At 40.4% G+C, this 22,472-nt stretch overlaps 1 protein-coding gene across 1 annotated transcript in view; it reads right to left on the bottom strand.

Moving 5' to 3' along the window:
• Positions 1-2,324: 2,324 nt before the first annotated feature.
• Positions 2,325-22,472, bottom strand: part of LOC124277435 (TBC domain-containing protein kinase-like protein) — a 38,965-nt gene continuing 18,817 nt past the window's right edge. Inside the window, 14 exon segments of the mRNA XM_046713134.1 lie at positions 2,325-3,314; positions 4,509-4,668; positions 6,095-6,270; positions 6,950-7,119; positions 7,828-7,989; positions 8,271-8,307; positions 9,619-9,704; positions 10,110-10,193; positions 11,084-11,261; positions 11,499-11,561; positions 12,105-12,239; positions 13,596-13,701; positions 21,558-21,607; positions 21,922-22,021. Of these exon segments, the coding sequence (XP_046569090.1) occupies positions 3,204-3,314; positions 4,509-4,668; positions 6,095-6,270; positions 6,950-7,119; positions 7,828-7,989; positions 8,271-8,307; positions 9,619-9,704; positions 10,110-10,193; positions 11,084-11,261; positions 11,499-11,561; positions 12,105-12,239; positions 13,596-13,701; positions 21,558-21,607; positions 21,922-22,021 (1,618 nt within the window). The 3' untranslated portion in view covers positions 2,325-3,203.

Raw genomic sequence — 22,472 nt, 5'->3', positions numbered from 1 at the left:
TCCAAACATTCCTGCACATTTCACAGACTGTTATAAAGAACAAATAAAACAATATTATTATTATTTTCCTGTTGTGTCTGGTAACCATGTTTGGTGATACCAAAGCTTCAGGAGGGTCATTATAGATGTACAAAATGGCAGTTTTGTGTGAACAGTATAGACCGATCACCAGCACACATGACCAGGTTTTGGCTGTCACCAGTATGTCAGCACCTTCTCTCTTGAGATCATATTGCTTGACATTTTTTCACTTACAAACTGAAATCATGTTGCAACGTAAAACCTCCCAACACTGTGCTTGATATAATCTCCCAACACAGTTTGCTTCGTATAAACTTGCAACAGTGTTTGCTTTGTATAACCTGATAGCAGTCCTAAGACCAAACAACAGGTAAATCAATACTACTTTTCAAAAGATAACAGGACCATAGTCATATTTTGATGACAAATTAAGACTTCTGCAACCTGTATCTCACGAAAAGAGATTAATTTACTTATATATTCTTTATACAATAACTGACAAACCAAGAACATAATCTGGGTTTTTAACTATAAAGATCATCTGATCTCTAGCCCACCTGAGGGACACAATTCTAAAGTACAATACAAATGGGCCACCCTTGTCACCAATATGTAACATAGGAGAAATAAAACCATTGAGATACATTTATTTACAACACAATAATCACAATTATTACCTTCAATAGGAAATGTACATCAATTCATTATTTTGGCGTACCATATAAAGGCTGACATTCTAGCCAGTTCTTCACCAACAAACCAAACTCCAGTCTCTGTTTTTGCACCAATGAAAGGTCATTGAAAATGCGCAATCACGCCTTTTATATTTTTGGGAGAATTAAGAAATGGATCAATGTGTCTCTGTAGCTCACCTGATTGTTATTTACCTACAACATTAAGGCAAATATGGACTGATGTGACCAAGAAAATATTCAATACATCCACACTCTTCACATACACACTGTCCTGCCCACCAAAGTCAGCCATTAGTCATCATGGTGGCCATAACCTATCAACATCCAAGGACACATATTCAATCAATAGAAATATCTTGAATTTTTCTTCTTAAAATACTTGGAAGTTTAAAATCCTATGAAGTACACAAATCTACCCGTATGTGCCAAATCTGATACCGACTGAAACCAAAAAATATATAATACTTTTAGAGATCACCAAAAGGATGGCTTGTTTTAAAGTTCCATCTAGGATGCACATTCAATCCCAGAGGAATTTAAGTGGAAGGCAAACTCTGACAACATTTGAGTGGTAGAATACCTCCTACCCACATGATATGATTGCATATTTGTCATGTTCCCCAAATACATGTAACATTTGTTCACAGTTTCCTTATCCCTATAATATATAACCAGTCCCTAATGTTTGTACTTCTTAAAATTCTTGAAAAAATATAGAACTGTCATGAAATTTTCAAGCTGACAATACTCCCTTGTCATGTGTTTAAAGCTTATAGTATCTCTTCACACGTGAGAGTAGGTAGTAGATAGATCAGATTGTCAATGAAACAGCAGATCACTCACATCACCAACGTTTCACTCAGACTTTCACATCATCAAACGGCATTTGTTACTATGGTTACAGAACAAAAATGATGTACACAAAATATTGCACTTGCATGATAAAGGCTGATACAAGCATACGGTTTGATTTACCAATGTTGTAGTCATGATCCCCCTGTCACACCATCTTGAAGCAGGGGAGAATATTTTCATGATTCCCGTAACATTAACAGTACGACAGTTGCTGAAACAATGCATGGACATGGACACTGACAAAGTCATAATAACAAGGCCAACAAACATATCTTTGGCTGGTAGGTAGGAAATAAACCGAATACTATACCAGCACTGATTTTACAAAGCGAGTACCGGTATCCACATTCTTGTATTTCCTGAGCAAGAGTGACGCTAATACAACAATTCTTACAAGAGTGAGTGCAGCGTAAAAGTAAATCCACTCACTCTTACAAGAGTTTTGTAAGATCAGTATGACAAGCATTTGAGTGTAATAATTTCTGTATTACCAATTATTTCTGAATCCTTTACGCTTCCCTTGAGGAAAATACACTGCTATCTTAGAAAAACACAACTGACAAATGACCTCAGCAATCTTCGGCTGTAACATTATTTCTAGCATGACATTGTTCCCACCTTATGGCATAGAAAGCTGTCAACAATGTCATGTGAATCACATCAATAGTTAATGAAGGCATATTCGCTGCATAATTTGTGTTTAAACAAAAGATTAAAAAATACAAGTTAAGATGCAACTTGCTTGCATTTTGAGGGGATCAAAATCTAAGTTGCCTCATTTTGGAAATCGCTGATAACGAACTCATGTGGGGAATCAGACCTGGAGTGTGAATGTTTTAACCACTAGGTTACCCCACGAGGTTACCCCACCACTCTGTGTACATGGATCAACCTGACCTTCATGAAGGATTGCAAACCTATCATTACAAATAAATAGATGAAATGAATAGATGATCTCAGTTTTATACAATACCAGTGCCCATTGCTGCCCTTGAACAGCTCACTAGCATAGTCAGATTGCGGGTGTGAGGTTTTAGGTCATAGATGTGAACTGGGCTGAGCTGCTTCATGACCTCAGTATTGTATGACCCCCCAACCCTCCACACCCCAACTTTACAAAACATGGATCTGCCTCACTGAAATTATACTGGAATAGATGACATGACATGAATACCGTATTTCCTCTATTAAGCGCCGGGCTTTTAATAACTGCCGGGGATAAAGCAGTGCTTTAAGAAATAAGAGCCGGGCCTCCAATAAGTGCCGGGTGTCTAATGAAGCCCCGGTATAGACCTTTGCATTTTTTCGCAAATGTATTCTCCCTTGGTCTAAAAATACTCATCCCCGCTTTTAAAAATACAGGGTATTTTAATAAGTGCCGGGCCTCTAATAAGCGCCGGGTTTCGAGGTCCGTTGAAAAAATAAGTGCCAGGGGCTTATTAGAGGAAATACGGTAGTTTGATCTCGGTTTCTCATTATACAAATGTCCACTGTTGTTCACAAACAGCTCAACCCATATTGGGTTTGCACAAGTGAGCAACCTTTTCTATACACCTTACATGTTATCTGCACACTGTGTCAAGTCAATTCACGTGCACCCCCAACTTTACAAAACCCGGCGTCTGCAGCTGTTCACAAGTCTGCCGGGGGAACAGTCAGCAGTCCTGTCTGTCGGAACACATCCACACCTTTGTGCAGCACACACGTCCGTGAGTAGCCCAGTCGAATCAGCTCCGCAGCAAACTGTAACAAGATTCATCACACACTCATATGCCGTACAATGAATCAGTTATCTACATGTATGATCCTTTATTTGTCACTTTTAGATCCGGGTTAGAATTGATCTTCCGTAACCCATGCTTGTCGTAAGAGGCAACTAACGGTATCGGATGGTCAGACTCGCTGACTTGGTTGACAAATGTCATCGGTTCCCAATTGTACAGATCGATGCTCATGCTGTTGATCACTGGATTGTCTGGTCCAGACTCGATTATTTACAGACCACCGCCATATAGTAGGAATATTGCTGAGTGCAGCGTAAAACTAAACTCACTCACTCACTTAATTTGTCAGCACAACACATCCACGCTTATGGGTTTCAACACATTGGTAAACATGTATGATCTACATTAATTTCCCATTACACTAAGTTGACATGCTGTGATGTTGAAGAAACACTGTTCAATGACAGGGTTAAACCACTTGTCAATGTTGTGGTTGAGACCTATCATTCATCAGTAGTTAGTTAATCATTACAAATGTAGCATTTTTCACATAAATAAATATTAATGATTTGCTTTGGCATAGCATGATATAAGTGAGTGAGTTTAGTCTAACACCACTTTTAGTGATATTCCAGCAATATCACGGCGGGGGAAACACATTGGGACACACAATCCAAAATGGGGAATCGAACACGGGTCTTCGGCTTGACGAGCAAACGCTTTAACCACTAGGCTACCCCACCACCCCAGGTGATTTAAGTGAAAATATGGGTGTTAATGGAGCTCAGGCCGTCATGAAATAACCAAATTATAAGGATGTCTGGAGACTTATGTTTTGTGTCCTAGGCTATTCAAACTGTCATTCTCCTGCTATCAGCACATCTTGACAAAGTTATAATTCTTCACTTACGCTGCAGTGATGCAGCTTAGAATTAAACGATAAGTACATCAAATGAAAAACAACAAAGTGCTTGGCAGCAAATATGCAATGGACTGTACAGTCATCTAAAAAGTAAAATATAACTTATTATTATAGTGTCACTTGGCATTCTAAGAAAATATTTTCAACTTCTAATATCTTAAGAGCACATCTATACTTATCAAGGAAAAACAATTCTGTTCCTAAAAAATACTGACAAAGACAATTCAATTTTTCAAAAGCATTTGACCGAACATATCTCCTGAGTATTAATGACTGGTCCCTAACACTTACATTTGCAGCATTTCTGCCTCTGTTGCCAATGATGACCCTGACTTGACCTCTGCTGGCGTTGAGGGCCTGTACAGCCGGACACATGACAAGGTCACCTTCAGGGGAGAAGGCCGTATGGAAGGGAATGTTGATACTGTTGGGGACAGTCCCTCTTTTGTATCTGGGCAAGGTCAAGGTCATATCACATTGATTCCCTTCTACACAGGCTAACAGTCACCCTAGGAGTGAGTCCCACCCTGTGATGGTGCAACACAGTTGCCTCCAGCTTGTGGTCATCCACTGGCTTTTGGCAAAGTGGGATCATCCTGATCACCCAGTGTGTTATGTGTGTGTTTATTGTTCAATGTCTCATCCAGCAATATTCCAGCTATAACTGTAATATGTAAATTATAACCTATATTATAAGGGTAATGCTATTTTTGAGGGCATTATCATTTGCAGAAGCCCTTGGTCTTCCATTAACTGCCCGACGAAGGAGGGCAGTTGAAAAAGACCGAGGGCTTCTGCAAATGATAATGCCCTCAAAAATAGCATTACCGTTAGTATTGCTAAAATACATGGAATTTGTTTTGAAAAGACAAAGGAAACAATGAAGGAATTTGACTGTAAGTTTACTCAAAACCAACTTCTGACGGGCTTGACTGACCGAATGCAATTACGTCATCGAACAATTCAACTGACATCAAAACAGAACGTGACGATATTCGACCTTGGCCTTTGACAAGACCATGGCCTGCAACATGTCAAACTATGTCAGACACAACGTCAGTTTTCAGTGTTCGGTTTTGGTCCAACAACAACGTTAATAGTGCAATTGTTAAGGTTAGCACCAGCAAGAAAGCCAATATTACCGCTAAAGCGGGAATTCGGGTTGCTTTGACTTGTTTGCCCCAGAATATCTGCCAGTCCAAAGCCAAAGTCGAATGAACTGTAAGCCCACGCACCCACTATGATGTCACTTGACAACAGAACTGATAGTGGCCCGTCGTTAAGGTTTAGCGGTCCAATATCATTTGCAGCGGCCCGCAAATTTCTGATAATAGGAGGGCCGTTTCATGATAATTCCATGTATTTTAGCTATAAATAAGAATAACAACAATACACACCTTCAGGTATGATGAATCTTAATCCACAAAGTCATAAAGCAGGATCACATGTCTCTTACAACCAGGGTCGTTTAACACCTGGATTTTCAACAGTGTCATTCACATGCCCATACCTGGCATTCTTGTTCTGTCTCACATTGAACAGACCACATCATACAGCAGGTTGTTCAACCAAATTTTGCCCTTAATAAATGATACATCACTAATCTTACTGTGGCCTAAGAATATCGCTGCAACTCGACAGGCTTCCTCTACGGAAATCAGTCTCAACACTACAGTGATCATAAACCTATATTTAAGTAAAAGAGCTGCGATAACTTGTAACTAAGACCACTCTGTGGAACAGGACCTAGCATGAAAACTGTTAACATGGGTGTATTAGTGTATAAATCTATGAGTTAAGTTTCAGGACAGCAGTGCTGTGTTATAATTTGCTGCCTGAAACCTCCCAAGACATTTCCTCCCAGACAGAAAGGATACTCCTCCACACTTCTCACATCTACCACCAGGATCATGGGCTTGCTGTTCTGCTTCTTCTTGGTGGGGCTCCGTGTCGGGGCGGAACCCATCAGCTCCCCCAGCTCAATCAGGTCTTCCGCCGATATCCGTGGTGCCTTCTCTGACTTCAGCTCCTCCAATGTCAGTGCCTCCATAGACTGTAGGCAGAATCAGGAAGAATTAGAAGATCAGTGACAACACTGAGTCTACGGTGAGAGGAGCCAGCATTCTACAAGGGTCTACACAGTAAGAGATCTGTGTCAACACCATGGGTTGTATTGGATTTCATGAGCTGAGTTCTCAAATTACAAAGGCTTATTTTTCAGTTAATATTTGGGCATAACAATTAGATGTACTGGTGTTTTTGAGGTTTGGCATCAAATCCTCAGCATGATAACTATTCAAACACGGTAATCATTGTGACAAATAAGTAATGTTATAATGTCCTGATATCAGAAACAGGCTGGCCAACAGACTTGTATGTCTTTTTTTCCAAGAGTGAGTGAGATTGGCTTGATGCCGCTTTTACCAATATTCCAGCAATATTACGACGGCGGACACCAGAAATGGGCTTCACACATTGTACCCATGTGGGGAATCGAACCCGGGTCTTCGGTGTGATGAGCGAATGCTTTAACCACTAGGCTACCCCACCACCCTTTTCCAAGATAGTGACAGATGAATCAAAGAGTTAGATTCTTTCTCGATTGAGGATAACACTTTATGTGCCATATTACAGGAGGAAATTAAGACTTAAAGATATAATCAAAATCTAATATGAAACTTATTACTTGTGATCTAATCATACTGTGAAGAGCTAAGATTGCTTTTTCTGACCAGGTCATTCTGTGGTGATTCATTGTAATCCTGGCTGTAGTAGGACAGTTTAGGACGAGAAGCAGACGTCCTTGGCCGTGCAGGCCGTGCATGGTGGCGGTATGTAGCACTCTTTGGCGTAGTACAGAAGATCTTTACTGAATCTTTAACACATCGCTCGATGTCAATCTCTGGAGACACAGAATCAGATATATTAGGTTATTTAACTCCATATAACAAGGAAGATATGGACAAACATTTCCAAACAATCTGTCAACATCTACATATGTACCTGATGGTTCTAGCAAGACTGACTGACTGAGTTTAGTTTTACGCCGCTTTTAGCAATATTCCAGCAATATCACAGCGGGGGACACCAGAAATGGGCTTCACACATTGTGCCCATGTGGGGAATCGAACCCAAGTCTTCGGCATGACGAGCTAACGCTTTAACCACTAGGCTACCCCACCGCCCCGGTTCTAGCAAAAGAAGTACAAAGTTTTTGTGTGTTTGGTGTTCAATGCCACACTCAGCAAACATTTAGATATATCATGGCAATCTGTAATTAATCGAGTTTGGTTTTGACAATCCAGTGCTTGACGTCATGAGCATCATTCTATGAATTTTCATGGTTGAATTGAGGTGGCAAAGAAACGAAGCGGGTTTGTTTGAGAAAGCAGATATCTGATTGGCTGAAGAAACCATCCTTTGTTTTCATTGGATGGTGAAAGTTTGTTCACGCTGAGGTGTCCTTTCAAAGTAGAAATCTTTCAGTGAGCCTGTTATAGTACATAATGGTGTGGATTATATTCAAACACTGATTTGCTAGTCCAGAATTAGTGAAGAGGCTGCTGGGATACAACTGATATTACAACACACACAACACATTACAACTTACCTGGCATATCAGAAAAAAGCAGGATGCACTCATTGAACCCGAACGAGAGAAGACGATCCCTCAGCTGCTGAAGGATAGCTACACCAATGCATAGAGGGAGTGATGAGTTGCCTAGCAACAGTGTGTCCCACAGGTGCATGATCTTGTGAAGTGGAAATACATCTACAAGTACAAGAAATCCATGTCAAGACATCTTAAAAGTCACATGAAGTAATCATCGTCAGTGTCGTCTTCATCATTATCATTCTCATCATCAAGACTTCTGTTTGGTGCAAGTCTGATCTCAGAACAATTTTCTGAAACTGTTCATCCCTGTTTACAACAAGACATGGCAGCAGGATGTGCCTGAGCAAAGCAGACATATTCCCAGTCCAGCATATCTGCATCCATTACACCTCACATATTACTGTTAACCTCCAGCCTTTTCAAACAGTGCTACTTACGGGCATACATTGTAAGGAACCACGGAATGGCATAGAGCTGGAACAGAAAAAGTAAACAAATCAAATCAACAAGAACAAGTGTTTGCCACTGATATGGCAATGTGCCCCGTCGCTAAAGAATGGAATATCTATATTTACTACTTTTTATTTTTGGTCTCATACAAGAAGCTTGAAATGACTGGTGTCTGCATAATCACGAAATGTAGGCTGTCAATGTAATTGAAAACATTGAGTGCAATATTTTATGAGATATCGCGTTTAAACAAAGTTTGAAAAGCAGTCAAAGAGTTGTGGTGACCTTGAAGATAAGGTCAAAGTCACCCAAATTGACTGGTGTCTGGGTAATCCCCCAATGTAGACTTTCACCAAATTTGAAGACATTGGGTACAACAGTTCATGAGATATCGTGTTAACAAGAGTTTGAAAAGTGGTCAAAGTGTTGTGTTGACCTTGCAAATAAAGTCAAGGTCACCCAAATTGACTGGTGTCTGTGTAATCCCCCAATGTAGGCTGTCACCAAATTTGAAGACATTGGGTACAACAGTCCATGAGATATCGTGTTAACAAGAATTGGGGCGTACGGACAAACAGGCGTCTCTGAATACATACTGCCCCATTGCGCGTTGTGGCAGGGGGACAACCAGAATAGGGAAACTAATACAGCCATATGTCTTGATGCTTGATGTAATATGCCTAAATCAATGCATGGACAGTATGTTCTGAGATCCACCATATGCCTTAATACCAGGCTACACTGGCGACAGTTAATAGACCAACAAACCAGGTTACCATGGTAACAGCTACAGACCTATATACATGGTTATCCTGGCAACAGCTATAGACCTTCATGCCAGCCTACCCTAAAAACAGCTATAGATCTACATAACAGTTACCCTAGCAACAGCTATAGATCTACATGACAGGTTACCCTAGCAACAACTACATGTCAAAATGACAGACTGCCCAAGTACAGCACTGCCTTTACCTTAAAAAGATACCAGTACATTTATTTGAAAAATAGTTCACATTCTTCAACTGAAACAAACTTAATTGTTGTTTTAAATTAAAAACCCTGCCCAAATCCATCCGTTCCGCTGTATCCATGTATGTACAGACCACAATACCTACATCAGGGATGAAATACTTACATCAGGGATGAAATACTTACATCAGGGATGAAATACTTACATCAGGGATGAAATACCTACATCAGGGATGAAATACTTACATCAGGGATGAAATACTTACATCAGGGATGAAATACCTACATCAGGGATGAAATACTTACATCAGGGATGAAATACCTACATCAGGGATGAAATACCTACATCAGGGATGAAATACTTACATCAGGGATGAAACCAATGCCATCCAGGTGGTTGCCCAGCTCCGGATCATGGAATGAGATGAGGTGGGTGAAGACTGCCAGATACTCTGTGGACAGCCAATCAAATGACAGGTAATAATAAAGAAAAGATAGGTGTCTTTTACAGATAGGAAATTACTATGTAACTTTGTGTCTCCTTTATCTCCTCCACACACCAAGTCACAAGGAAATGTTATATTAAAATAATTTGTTCTTGCTTTTTATAGAGAGTGCAGGCAACTTCTACACATCAGTCAGCCATGATGCAAATTTGTCCCACTGACCTTGTACATACTCTGTCTTCAACATCTGTTTGATTCTGTGATGCCAGTGTAAGTGGATACAGTCAATGACTATAATATATCCAACTCCTTCATACCATTTTAGTGTGAGTCTTATTTACATAGTAGGACTTTCTTCAAACTGAAGATGGTGATAAGCACACTCTGTTAACTGTGCCTGGAGACTCTTACCCTGGATCACAGCTGAGTTGTCCTTGAGGAAGAACTTGTGCAGATACTTGGGGATGAACGAAGACAGGCAGGAGAATGCTAATGCTGGAATAACAAAATCATCAGCAATTAAAAATACTACAAGTCAACAAGACTCATTACTGACATTTCAAACTGGCATAATATTGAAAATAAATCAAAATGAGAAAGCAGAAGTAATCAGACTGCTTGACCATTTTCATAAAGATAAAAATCGACAAACAGTAATATATGACAAGACAGAAAGTCCTAGAACAAAAATGAATTGCCCGTGGACAGTTCTTTGTTTGTATGTGATTTTATGTTGAAATTCAGCAATATTTCAGCTATATGACGATTACCTGTAAAACTGACCACAATACTGAATAGATATTAAAATTAGAAACACATGAAGTCACATTTCCTGCTTGTTTTCATAAAGATAAAGGGAGATAAACAGCAGTACATACAAAGAGGACTGAGGCAGTTTGGGAACGTGAGTTACTATGGTGAGATGTTTGTGCAACATTCTAGCTAAAGGATGGTGACCTTGAGACTGGACTAGACAATCAAATGATGAGAAAAGCAAGATTTATGGATGTCAACTTCTTTATTGTGAATAGCATGGCGTTTAGGAGTGTATGCTTGCTAATTCATCAGCATACATTCTGAAATATCATGTTATTCACAATAAAAAAGTTGACTTCCTAAGATCTTGCTTTTCTTGTGCATTCCACTTCTAAATGCCCTTCAAAGATTTGAACTAAATGATGGATTTCATCTTTTATATCTCCCGGGTGTAAATGAACTATGGAATATGGACCATGTAGGTCATTTTACACAAATGCTTAAAATCTATTTTGCAATCAACACTGTCACTGAGTTTGACCACCCAATGCCTTAAGCTACTGGTTACAACCAGCATGGGTTACGAGGAAGCAGATCTAACTAGGATCCCCACTGAGAGGGGTGTTTACCTTCATTGTTGAAGTTGAGGGCCAGGAATGGGGCACACAGGGAGTCCAGCCCCTGCCAGTAGACATACTCCGGATGACTAACAACCCATGCCTTGAGGATGCGGCGGAACTTGGTGTGAGCTGCTGGTGAGGACAGGAGTTCATGGTACTGGTGACAGCGAGGAATGTCAACCTCGATCTGTGGATGAAAAGAAACAAATGTGAACCGGGACTGTGGAAGAAATGAATGTGTGAACCTCCATTGATGTAATATCTAGTTTGAAATACATCATAGAATTCAACAGATAAATACACATGATTTGAATAACTTGAATCAAAGTTGTTGGATCAGAGTGAGTGAGTCTGCCAACAGTACAAAGTCTGTCTCCCCTCTGAACCTCCCAAGTTAACAGTGCTGATGTGTGTCATAACTCACCTGTCTGTCTGTGGCTGTTGGGGTTTCTTTGTCGATGGAGTCATATAGAGCCTCGATGTCACCCTGGGTGGGCACATAAGAGGAGTTACAGCATGTAAACAGGATCACATGAGGTCACGGTTTAACATTTCAATCAAAAATATTTTGCCTTTACAGCGGCGTGAAAGGATATGGCTGCTTCTACTAGTCTGAACTTATGTATGCCCCTGAAGTCCTTACTTTAAAATCAACTACTCAGTTTATACCTTGATTACATTTGATTACTTAAACAGATAGTTCTGTGGAATATATGATCAGCATACTTTCCTACCTCCACCTCCAGGAGAGTGGCCAAGACATGTGCACGTACTAGAGGAGGGATGTCCACTCAGTACTTTCATTAACTTATACAGATGGTTTTGTGGAATATATGATCTATTCAGTTTCCTACCTCCACCTCCAGAAGAGTGGCCCAGACATGAGCACGGACTAGAGGAGGAATGTCTACTCATTACTTTTGTTAACTTATACAGATAGTTATAATTATATATAATAGGATATATATATAGCGCACATATCCATGTATCTAATAGTTTTGTGGAATATATGATCTGCTTAGCTTCCTACCTCCACCTCCAGGAGAGCAGCCCAGACGTGAGCACGGACTAGAGGAGGAATGTCTACCCGTGCCTCCTGCCAGATGTGTGGTCGCTTGTATGGGTACGCTTTTAGCAGCCTCTCGTACAGGATGATGCGATGGAACTGGAGAGCATCATTTATAACTCAGCTCAAACAATGATCAATAAATATGTATCAAATTATCTTTGTCTTACGTAAACCTTATTTGTCCTAACTTCAGTCACTAAGGAATATAATAGTTCAACTTGGAAGAATATAAGTGAAGCCTCGTTAATCCGGACGGTTGCGTTTCTCAGTAAATTCGTCCGGATTGCGAATAGTCCGGACTACTGAATCAAGACCCAAGATGCTTCCCTAACTATTACAAAAAACGACACGAATCTAGATAAAACAAATAAGCATTTAATGTAAAGCTTATTGAATTCATCACATCAATAATTTTACCGAGTGACATCCGCATGTTGATCCGACGTGTCTGATCACGTCCTTCCTCAGCACAGGTGAGGTAATGTCTAACAAGCGATCTATTGTAGTATGCCTTGAATGTCCGAATTATTCCTGCATCCATCGGTTGAATATGAGACGTGGTATTTAGTCACATTTCTCAAAGTTAGCGAAGCATACTTGTGACTTGCTGCATTGTCGTAAAGCAAAATCACTTTAAGTCCACGTGACCGCATCTGTCTGTCAAAGTACATTAACCAATCACAAAACAGCTCACTTGTCATCCACGCCTTTGTATAGTGGTGTCAATCAAAGTGTAAATGTACAGTATCTTCAGTCGGGAGCTTTTAATGTCTAATTAAAACAACTACCCAGTTGGCCAGTTAATTAAGTAAACATCGCCGGGAGGTGTTGTTACGGTTCGTGAACACAACTTACCATGTCCGGACTGTGAAGCAATTTACTGTTTATTTTACTGATTGGTGACAGCTACTTACCGTCCGGTTCGCGAAACCGAATTTCCGGATTATCGAGGCAAATTATATAGGCATAGATTGGTAACAAGCTGAAATCGCCTGGGAGCAAGACATCCGGGTTATCGGAGTCCGGACTAACGGGGCTTCACTGTATATCTTCTCTTTTTTGGCCATGCCACTCACGGTAAAATATTGATGTGATATTGTCATGAATCTCTGCATCAAAACACAAATAACTCAGTGAACGTAACAAGAGAGAGTCTTATATAAATGGAATTAAATGTTAAAAATATGTAAGTTCATGAACAAAATTCAGCAATCCAAAATGTTGCTGTGCACAGGAAATTGGTTGGCGACATTACTTCAACTTAGCAACAAGGGAGTGGGAGATATTTCCCCTTTACTGACCTTGGTCAAGGCCCAATTAAGCATGGGGCCCATTTAGGGTTTAACTAATAAAACAATGACAACACTTTGAACACCCTTTCCTTCAAAGTACATCATTGATCCATTTCCAAACTGTAAACATGATGCTTAAGAAAATGGCAAGAGGAATCACCTGGTACTCTACATCCTTCTCACGGATGACAAGGGGGAGGCTGGCGGTGTCGGTCAGGTCGCCGCTGCTCGGAGACGTTGGCAACCCAGCAGATGTTGTGCTGGACCTGAGAAAATGGTTCCATGTGTTATGGTAGCTCGAGCGGAACAGGTTTTGAAGCCATGATCATTATTACTTCCCCCACACAGCAATGTACATGTACACAAGTGTCGCTGTTTGTACCAGTCTGGACTTTCACTGCTTTTATAATGCTACATTACTAACATGCCCTGGTTTAACATAGATACCCAAATCAGACATAGTTTACTGGCTCCCACACTTTATTTTCTCCAAATATTATTCAACTGTATGTTTTCGAACATTATACATTTTTGGAGGGCAGTGTTTACTCATGCCAGAACAAGGTGGGTTGCTTCACACAGACATTGCAAATACTCGGATGATGGCTTGTCTTTAAGATGAAGTTGTTTCTGACAAGTAAGTGACATCTTTCACAATTGTTCATGCAATAATCAAGAAACATGTAATTTTTAGAGTAAAATTGATATTTTATACTTATCCTGACTCATGCTTATTGCTTGTCTTCGTCTTCTTTGCGAACATAGTGGAACACGTGTATTTCCCTATTGAAGTTCCCTTCAATAAAAAATCACTAATTAGAACTCACCACGAGTTACCTCCCTTCCACAAGCGCGGGAACGAGGGCGCCACCTCCACCCATGTGCCTCACTCTCTCCTCATATACTGAGCCCAACATTTGAATTTTCAGGGAAATCCAAAGTGTTATGTGGGGAGGATGGGAGGGCTTACCTCATGAGTCAGGATAAGTATAAAATATCAATTTTACTCTAAAAATTACATATTTTTCCTTATCCTGACTCATGCATATTGCTTGTAGAATCCGACGGAAAAGGAGGTGGGAATATATAATACTTTGGATTTTATTAATTAGTAATTTGAACTGTGATGATTGTAATAACCCTATGGGAACTTCATAAAGGCACTGAACTGATGAATTCCTGCTGCTAACTTATCAGCTGCCATATAAAGGTTATTACAATTTACTTATTATGATAAAAGTATATATAACATTAATACAATGCTTAAGACTAATAGACTTAAGCTTGTTAATATGATAGCATAAACTCCTTAGAGTTTGTTAGCTAAAATACTTTTATGATATAAACATAGTACTGAGCTTAAGATATGATTAAACTTAAGCTAAATATAAAATAGCAAAAACTCCTTAGAGTTTGTTAGCTAATATACTTATATGATATAAACATAGTACTGAGCTTAAGATATGGTTAAACTTAAGCTATGTATATAATAGCAAAACTCCGTAGAGTTTGTTAGCTAATACATTTTATAATGTAACCATAATGCTTAAGATATGATGAAACTGAAGCTAAATATATAATAGCAAAAAACTCTTTAGAGTTTGTTAGCTAATATACTTATATGATATAAACATAGTACTGAGCTTAAGATATGAATAAACTTAAGCTACATATATAATAGCAAAAACTCCGTAGAGTTTGTTAGCTAATATATTTTTATGATATGAGTATAGTATCCTCGAGTCATCTGTTTTCGTTCAACATCTGTTTTCGGTCGGCCGTTTGCGTGTTCATTTCTCGCGGTTATTAGCGAGATTTTACGTCACCTGACAGGTTATTTTTAGCAGGAGGTCGACTGCTTCAGCTCTGACTAACAAAATGCTTCGTGTGAAATTTAGTAAGGTACATGATTGCAAACACACGTAAATGTTACGTTTTAGAACCAAGTTTACTAATGCATAAATTTTCATGTAATCAAAATGCTATATCTAAAATATCGTCAGCTCCACCTTTTCAGTATAGCGTCGTCTGCTTGCTTATAGTATGACGTATTATTATCCCATGACATATCACGTTGGCGTTGCCATCGTAAAAAATATATGGAAACTAGATAGGGTCATCTCTTATTACGATTTTCCAAATACTCATTTAATTTTCAAACTGCAGTTAATATATTTCTGTGTCATGGGCCCAGTGTAGTCATCCTGCATGCTGTCATTGGGTCCACCTCAAGCTGTGCATCTCCGTATGTGTAGTGAGATCTTCTGATGAGTTTTGGTGCCCTTGTCAGCACGAACCGGAGGAGTGAAACATGCCTGGACATGTGATGTAACTAGCTGAAGTCTTATCATGATTAACTTTGACATGAAATTATTACGACCATAGTTTCTAATAATTATTATTGGAATTATTACAAATATTCTTTTGGACTGGATGTTTATTAACTTTATATTATAAAAATATCAGCATAGCACGAATACTGTTATTAGATTCGTGTTTTACGGAGAACCAATGAAGTGAACGAAAACAGATGACGTCATTTCCGCATTCAGGATCTTTGTGTAGCGAACTACGAGGCCTGCTGTGCGGGTGAAACACGAGGTTAATCCGTCAGATATTTGAATATCATAAATAAATAACAAACAAACGAGGTAGGTTTGTTTATTATCGATTTATTTATGCACTTAATGTTACGTTGGTCGACAATCCTTACATGACCGAAAACCGAATACACAAGGATACTGTGCTTAAGATATAATTAACTTAAGCTACATATATAACAGCAAAAACTCTGTAGAGTTTGTTAGCTAATACATTTATAATGTAACCATAGTACTGAGCTTAAGATATGATTAACTTAAGCTAAATATATAATAACAAACTCCGTAGAGTTGTTAGCTTATATATTGTATGATATAATAACCATAGTACTGAGCTTAAGATAATAAAAGAACTTAAGCAAAATATATATAGCATGTAGCTATTTAGTACTGTTATAAGATAAGTAGAAATCTGTAAGATTGACTTATCTTCTCCGAGGAACTGTCAACTGTTGTGCGAGGACCATGGGACCGAATTGGTGGATACCTGAGACATCCTCGGTGGTGATATCTCTCAGATAGTGGTTGGCAAACACCATATCGGATCTCCAGAAATAACCCTCCATTATGGTATTTCAATAGCACTTGCCGTGTAGATCAAGTGTAGATGTTAGCGCTCTAATATCATGAGGATTAGAAGCTCTTGGAGGGTCGAGTCCTGCAGTCTTGTAGGCACGTAGTATGACAGTTCTGATCCAAAGGAGATAGTAGTACGTGAGACTTCAGTCTGCGTAGCTTGTTGATAGAGGAAATAAATCTCTTGAATTTTTCCCTCCTGTTTGGCTCGGTGGAGATATATTTTCAGTGCTCTTACTGGCCATCGTGATAGATTCATCGTATCATGGGGTCCAAGTATATCATCAAAGCGTGTTCATAAACTTCACTTGTGAGGTGTTGGAGCACTATATTCAGATCCCAAGTTGGAGCGTGAAACTTCCGTTTTAATCCTCCAATTGGAAAGCTCGTGTAGCAAGGCGCGAGTAACTGGGTTAAGGTTAACTTGACCGCTTCTCAGTTATGACAGAGCTATTGCTGCAAGATAGGTGGACAAGTTGAGCCTTTTAAAATCTTAGTCTGATGTAGATAACATAAGTAGTCAGCCACTTGAGGATGAGTAGCATATCTAGCTGTAAATCCTTTCTTTGCAGCATAATTGACAAAACTGTGCCATTTGTCATCGTTATAAGTTGCAAGTTGAGTTACATGCAGGGCAAGCTAGACTGCTTTGCAGCTCTGGCTGAATAACTTGTTATTCAGACACGCTTTGATACAATCCCTCGTGAAGTTGGAATATTTCTGGCTTTCCGTGCGGATGTATTAACAGATTCGAGCACTCTGTAAGATGTAGTATTGGTTGTCCGATTTCTTGAATAAGAGTTGGAAACCACGTTCTCGCTGGTCAGTAGGCCGCGACCAAATTCAGATGGAGGCTCTGCGTTTGACTGATTTAGAGTAAACTTGCGAGATTAACGCTGGTGGCGGAAAAGCGTACGCGTTGAGTCCTTCCCATGATATGCTTAGTGCGTCTGTTGCCAATGCTAGTGGGTCTGGAACTGGCGATACGAATGTGTCAGTTGTTTGTTGAATCGAGTGGTAAATAGGTCTATTAGTGGAGTTCCTATTTCCTTGATAATTTGAATGAATATCTCTGTAAGGAGCATTCATTCTGTCGGCGATGGTATGTGTGGCTGAGGGAGAGCGTCTGCTATCACATTCTTTGCTCCTGGAATGTGATATGCTCTGACATGTATGTTGAGATTGTCGATTAAATCGAACAATTGAAAACATAGAGTCGATAGGTTCGGGGACCTGGTTGAGCTTAGTTTGTTCACATAAAAACGCCACTGTCGAATTGACTGTGTGAATCATCCACTGGGTATACTGTAGTAAGTTGCTCCAGTGCATTAAGGCGTTTAACACTGCTTGCATCTCTAGCAGATTTATGTGTAATTTGCTCTCTTGATTGCTCATAGCCCTGATGCCATCCTGTTGGCAAGATGGGCTCCCCAACCTTGTAGCGACACATCTACGTAGAGAAGTGTTATCGATTCCAGCTCTATTAACGAGGCCTATTCAAACATTCGATCTCTTGGTCCACCATAGTAGATGAGGTTTGACCTGAACCGGTAAATTGAACGATAGAGATTAGCCTAGATGCGAATTGATGATGACTTGTAACGGATGTAATTGTAGTCTGCCTCCTCCGCCTCTGCCTGAGCTGAAGTGCGTAACCCCAACAGGCTCTGCCACTGTCGTAGTGGTAGCGGAGAGAGTAAGGCTTGTGGAATTGACTGTTGGATCTTGATCCATGGTCCTCCGGTACATTTATACGATTCTGCGCCGTTACAAATCAAAAACCTAGAATTAGCAGATCTTGCGAAGGTTCTAGGTCCAACTTAGGTAGGTTTACTAACCATCTAGTTGTGTTAGTAGCTTGATGATGAAATTCAACTGTAGTCTGAGATGCTGTGGATTTGGATCCACTTGTATCCCGTCGTCTAGGTAAATTCGCTGCGAAGTCCTTGACGATGTAGGTGCACAACCAGGTTTGACTGCCATCGTTGAAATCGCCTGACTGCCGTGCCCTCGTCCTTACTTGACAGGGGAGGTCTCTAAACTCAAGAAGGCAGCCCAATCATGAAGGTTCAGATTAGCTGGACTGTAAGGAGGCTTGCTCGTTCACTGATATATTGTTGTCACTTGCAACCTAAGTCTTGAACTGTGAACTATGATCGACCTCTGCGTAGGGCTTTGTCCATCGCGGTCCAATCAGAACAAGGCATTTTGATTCTGTAGAGTACCCGCGCTGTGATGTCACCGGTGTAGCAGGAAAAGGAACCTTGTATAATATAGTGCCGTCGTTGATATTAGAACAATCGTCGGTCTTCACCGTAGCTTCCCGAAGTTACCCGAGTGACCACGTGTTTCAAGGGTTAATGGTAAACGCGCGAACCTCCGGAGCGAAATACCTCGCTCTGTAATATTAATGCTGGGTAGGTTATTTTCCTGGCTGTCGTGAAAGTAACTTCAGTCTTGAAGATAATTCCGACTTCCTTATATAAAGGTCCAATAAAACTTGCAAATTGTCAGCTTGTAGACTGTATACATGAATGTATCGTCATAAATGTAGAATTAAAGCTGAACTTGTACATATTTCTTCTCAGAAATCGTTGACGATTATGAGTTATACTCGCTGTAACAAGGCTGCTGTTCAATTTCGTTATTGAATTGTCTGCAGATCTGCGTAATGGTCACACATGTAGATAATCGTATCGTAGTCCGGGATTGCATACCTAGCAATCTATACGGAAAAGTTGATTCCTGTGAAGATCTACGAAACGTCGTTGATGCCATGGTGTAGGTAGTCGGCTTGAAGATCCTTAATTAGGCTCTTCATCTGTTGATAAAATAATACAGCGACGTTCTGTGTTGTAAATATATGACGAGTGGCTAGTATATGGAGACCTTGGAGGAGACTTCCTCGGCGAACGCCGGGGACTTCGTGAAGCTCTCGAAGTATCCCTTCTAGATCTTCTGGGTGAAGTAGACTTGGAGCCACTTAGCCTTTCGCGACCTTCGCGAAAGTATCTAGTCAGAGTCCGATCAATATATGAGCTCTTGCTTCGCGAACGACCTCTGTGTTCTACAGGGTGTGGGCTCGGCGAAGCGCTCCTCTCCGCGATGTCCCTCGCAACTGGTGAGGCTCTAGCTCCTTCGCGGAGGCGGCCTGGGACTTCCTTAGCGAAGTGTCTAGAGTCCGATCAATATATGAGCGCTTGCTTCGCGAAAGACCTCTGTGTTCTACAGGGTGTGGGCTCGGCGGAGCGCTCCTCCTCCGCGATGTCCCTCGCAACTGGTGAGGCTCTAGCTCCTTCGCGGAGGTTCAATATATGAGCGCTTGCTTCGCGAACGACCTCTGTGTTCTACAGGGTGTGGGCTAGGCGAAGCGCTCCTCCTCCGCGATGTCCCTCGCAACTGGTGAGGCTCTAGCTCCTTCGCGGAGGCGGCCTGGGACTTCCTTAGCGAAGTGTTCGCTATGGGCTGGATTGCCCTTCGCGGAGGCGTGTTTGTGGGCTCTGGGGCCCTACGCGAAGCCAAGGCGGGCTCTGGGGCCCTGTATGACTTATTATGGGTTGGGCTCTGGGGCCCGTGGCTCTTGGGCCTCTGTAAACCGTAACGGTCCTCCATCAGTCTCATGATTTGGTTGACCAGGTCGTCTGGGATGGTCTGCGCTGGCGTTGAGGGTGTCCTCTCTGTGATAGTGACGGGACCCTCAGTTATAATCTCCGGCGTCAGCGTAGGCATCTCTGGTTGCATGTTGATCTGCGCTGAAGTGACGGTAGCCGATACCGGTCACTTCTGATAACGTACATCTGGAATGATAATCGGAATGTCATCATCATATAAACATAATTCTGAATATCAGAAGCAAAGTTTTTTAGTAGCCTTCGTGGATTTCCCTTTTAGACGGCTGTAGACCTGGGGGTTGAATGCGCACGTTGAGGCGAGCGTGGAAGCTCTTCTAGTCTTAGATTGTGATGAAGGAACATCCTGGGATGCAGGTCGCTTCTAGGATATAGCGGACTCGTCCCAACTTATCTCCGAAGGTAACTCAGGATATATCTGACTCTGATCTATTAGCCATGACTGAAGATTGTTTCCGAGATCTATCTGCCATCCGTCACAAGACGGAATATAAATATTTATCAAAGGCAGAATTAGACAAATTAATACATAATTTACAGCGTGAAACAATAGAGCATGGAGATATGCAACTAGGGCATTTTAATTGCGGATCGGTTGCAGAGTAACGTAATTTACAAACAGTGCAGATTTTTTATTAACGCAAACTGCTGAGCAAACACGGCGAACCGTGAATCAAGCAGCAGAAACACGAATAATTATCAATGCATGTTGAATAAGGATACTAATTACACCTCTATAGATGAATATAAGAGGTAACAAACTAAATATAAATAAAGGATATAGTGTGCAGGGAGACACAGGTGCTCTCACGTCTTGCTCACTGGGCAAAGAAGGAGAGTGTGAGGCACATAGGTGGAGTTGGCGCCCTCGTTCCCGCGCTTGTGGAAGGGAGGTAACTCGTGGTGAGTTCTAATTAGTGATTTTTTATTGAAGGGAACTTCAATAGGGAAATACACGTGTTCCACTATGTTCGCAAAGAAGAAGAAGACAAGCAATAAGCATGAGTCAGGATAAGAAAAAATAATGGATGTTCTTATGCATCCCAAACAAATGACATGAGGATACTTCTGAATGACAAACAAGGAATAGTAAGTACTGTCTTTTGGTATGATGTTGCTAGGAGATTGAATAAACATCTGACCTGATATACCACAATCTGCTTTTTTGTTTTATTCACTTATTGTAAAAGCACTATAAGCACTCTGTGAAGTTCTCCTGTCATGTCTATCACAGTAATCACCATGATACTGTACCAGGTTAAAACTATAACAAATCTTCACAATGATCAGCATACAGTGGTGCAGAAGACAACTTACTCATCTTCCAGCAGAGGGTAATATGCTGTCTCCTCAATGTCCTTCAGTCTCTGTCAAAGAAATAAACTCTGATGCTAGAATTATATTTTATGTAAAACCATTCAATAGCAACAGGTGTATTTTGTCTTGGAATTCCCTAATCCCTCATTTACAAACCTTGGTAGAACTTGCAAGAAATTTTACACATTTGAAGAATAACAACTGTCCCTTTCCCTTGTAACTCAGCTTGTGTCCCTTTATCATTATCGCATATATATTCCTGAATAATCTCCCTTACACTAACATACACTTATGAGTTATCTCCCTTACATTATTATCTACATGTATGCATTTGAATGATATCTTTTCCACTAATATCACCTACATTTCGGAGCTGTTCCTGTGACAAGATGACAACAGTATTTTCCAGGAGTTCTGCATCGTCCCTCGGCTTGCCGTACACTTCCGCTTCGGGACTCACGTAGCTTAATGCAGAGAGGAATACAAATTATAATTACTAATAATAAAATTTCGCTTTCTTATTGTCCAATCACTGTAAAAGCCATAACATACTGGTAGCTGAAGAGAAGAGACATCATGATGTCATTGTGTCTGACGTGATGTCACATCTGGATGGATCTGCACTTTGATTCTTGACACTTCAAGTGTAGCCTATTGCCCTATGATTCAATGAATTAGGTTTGTTTTGTGCAAACAATTGGCATGTTCTATCACTTCTTTGTGATGTTTGCAGGATTTATTATTACCTGCACAATACAAATCCTTAAGAATATATGATGACAAAGAATTATTCATAAATTTTACATCCAACTTATAGCTTGACATACATTTTGCAAATAATTCACAACAATGTCTCTTGTCATTACACTAAACATATTGTCTCCTCATATCCCGTAGTAGGTCTTTGTGTTTCTT

Source organism: Haliotis rubra, unplaced genomic scaffold (genome assembly GCF_003918875.1).
Source record: "Haliotis rubra isolate DU_JTF1 unplaced genomic scaffold, ASM391887v1 Scf221, whole genome shotgun sequence".
NCBI classification, from domain to species: domain Eukaryota; kingdom Metazoa; phylum Mollusca; class Gastropoda; order Lepetellida; family Haliotidae; genus Haliotis; species Haliotis rubra.
The sequence above is the reverse complement of the archived record's forward strand: the minus strand, read 5'-3'. Positions and strand labels throughout refer to the sequence as shown.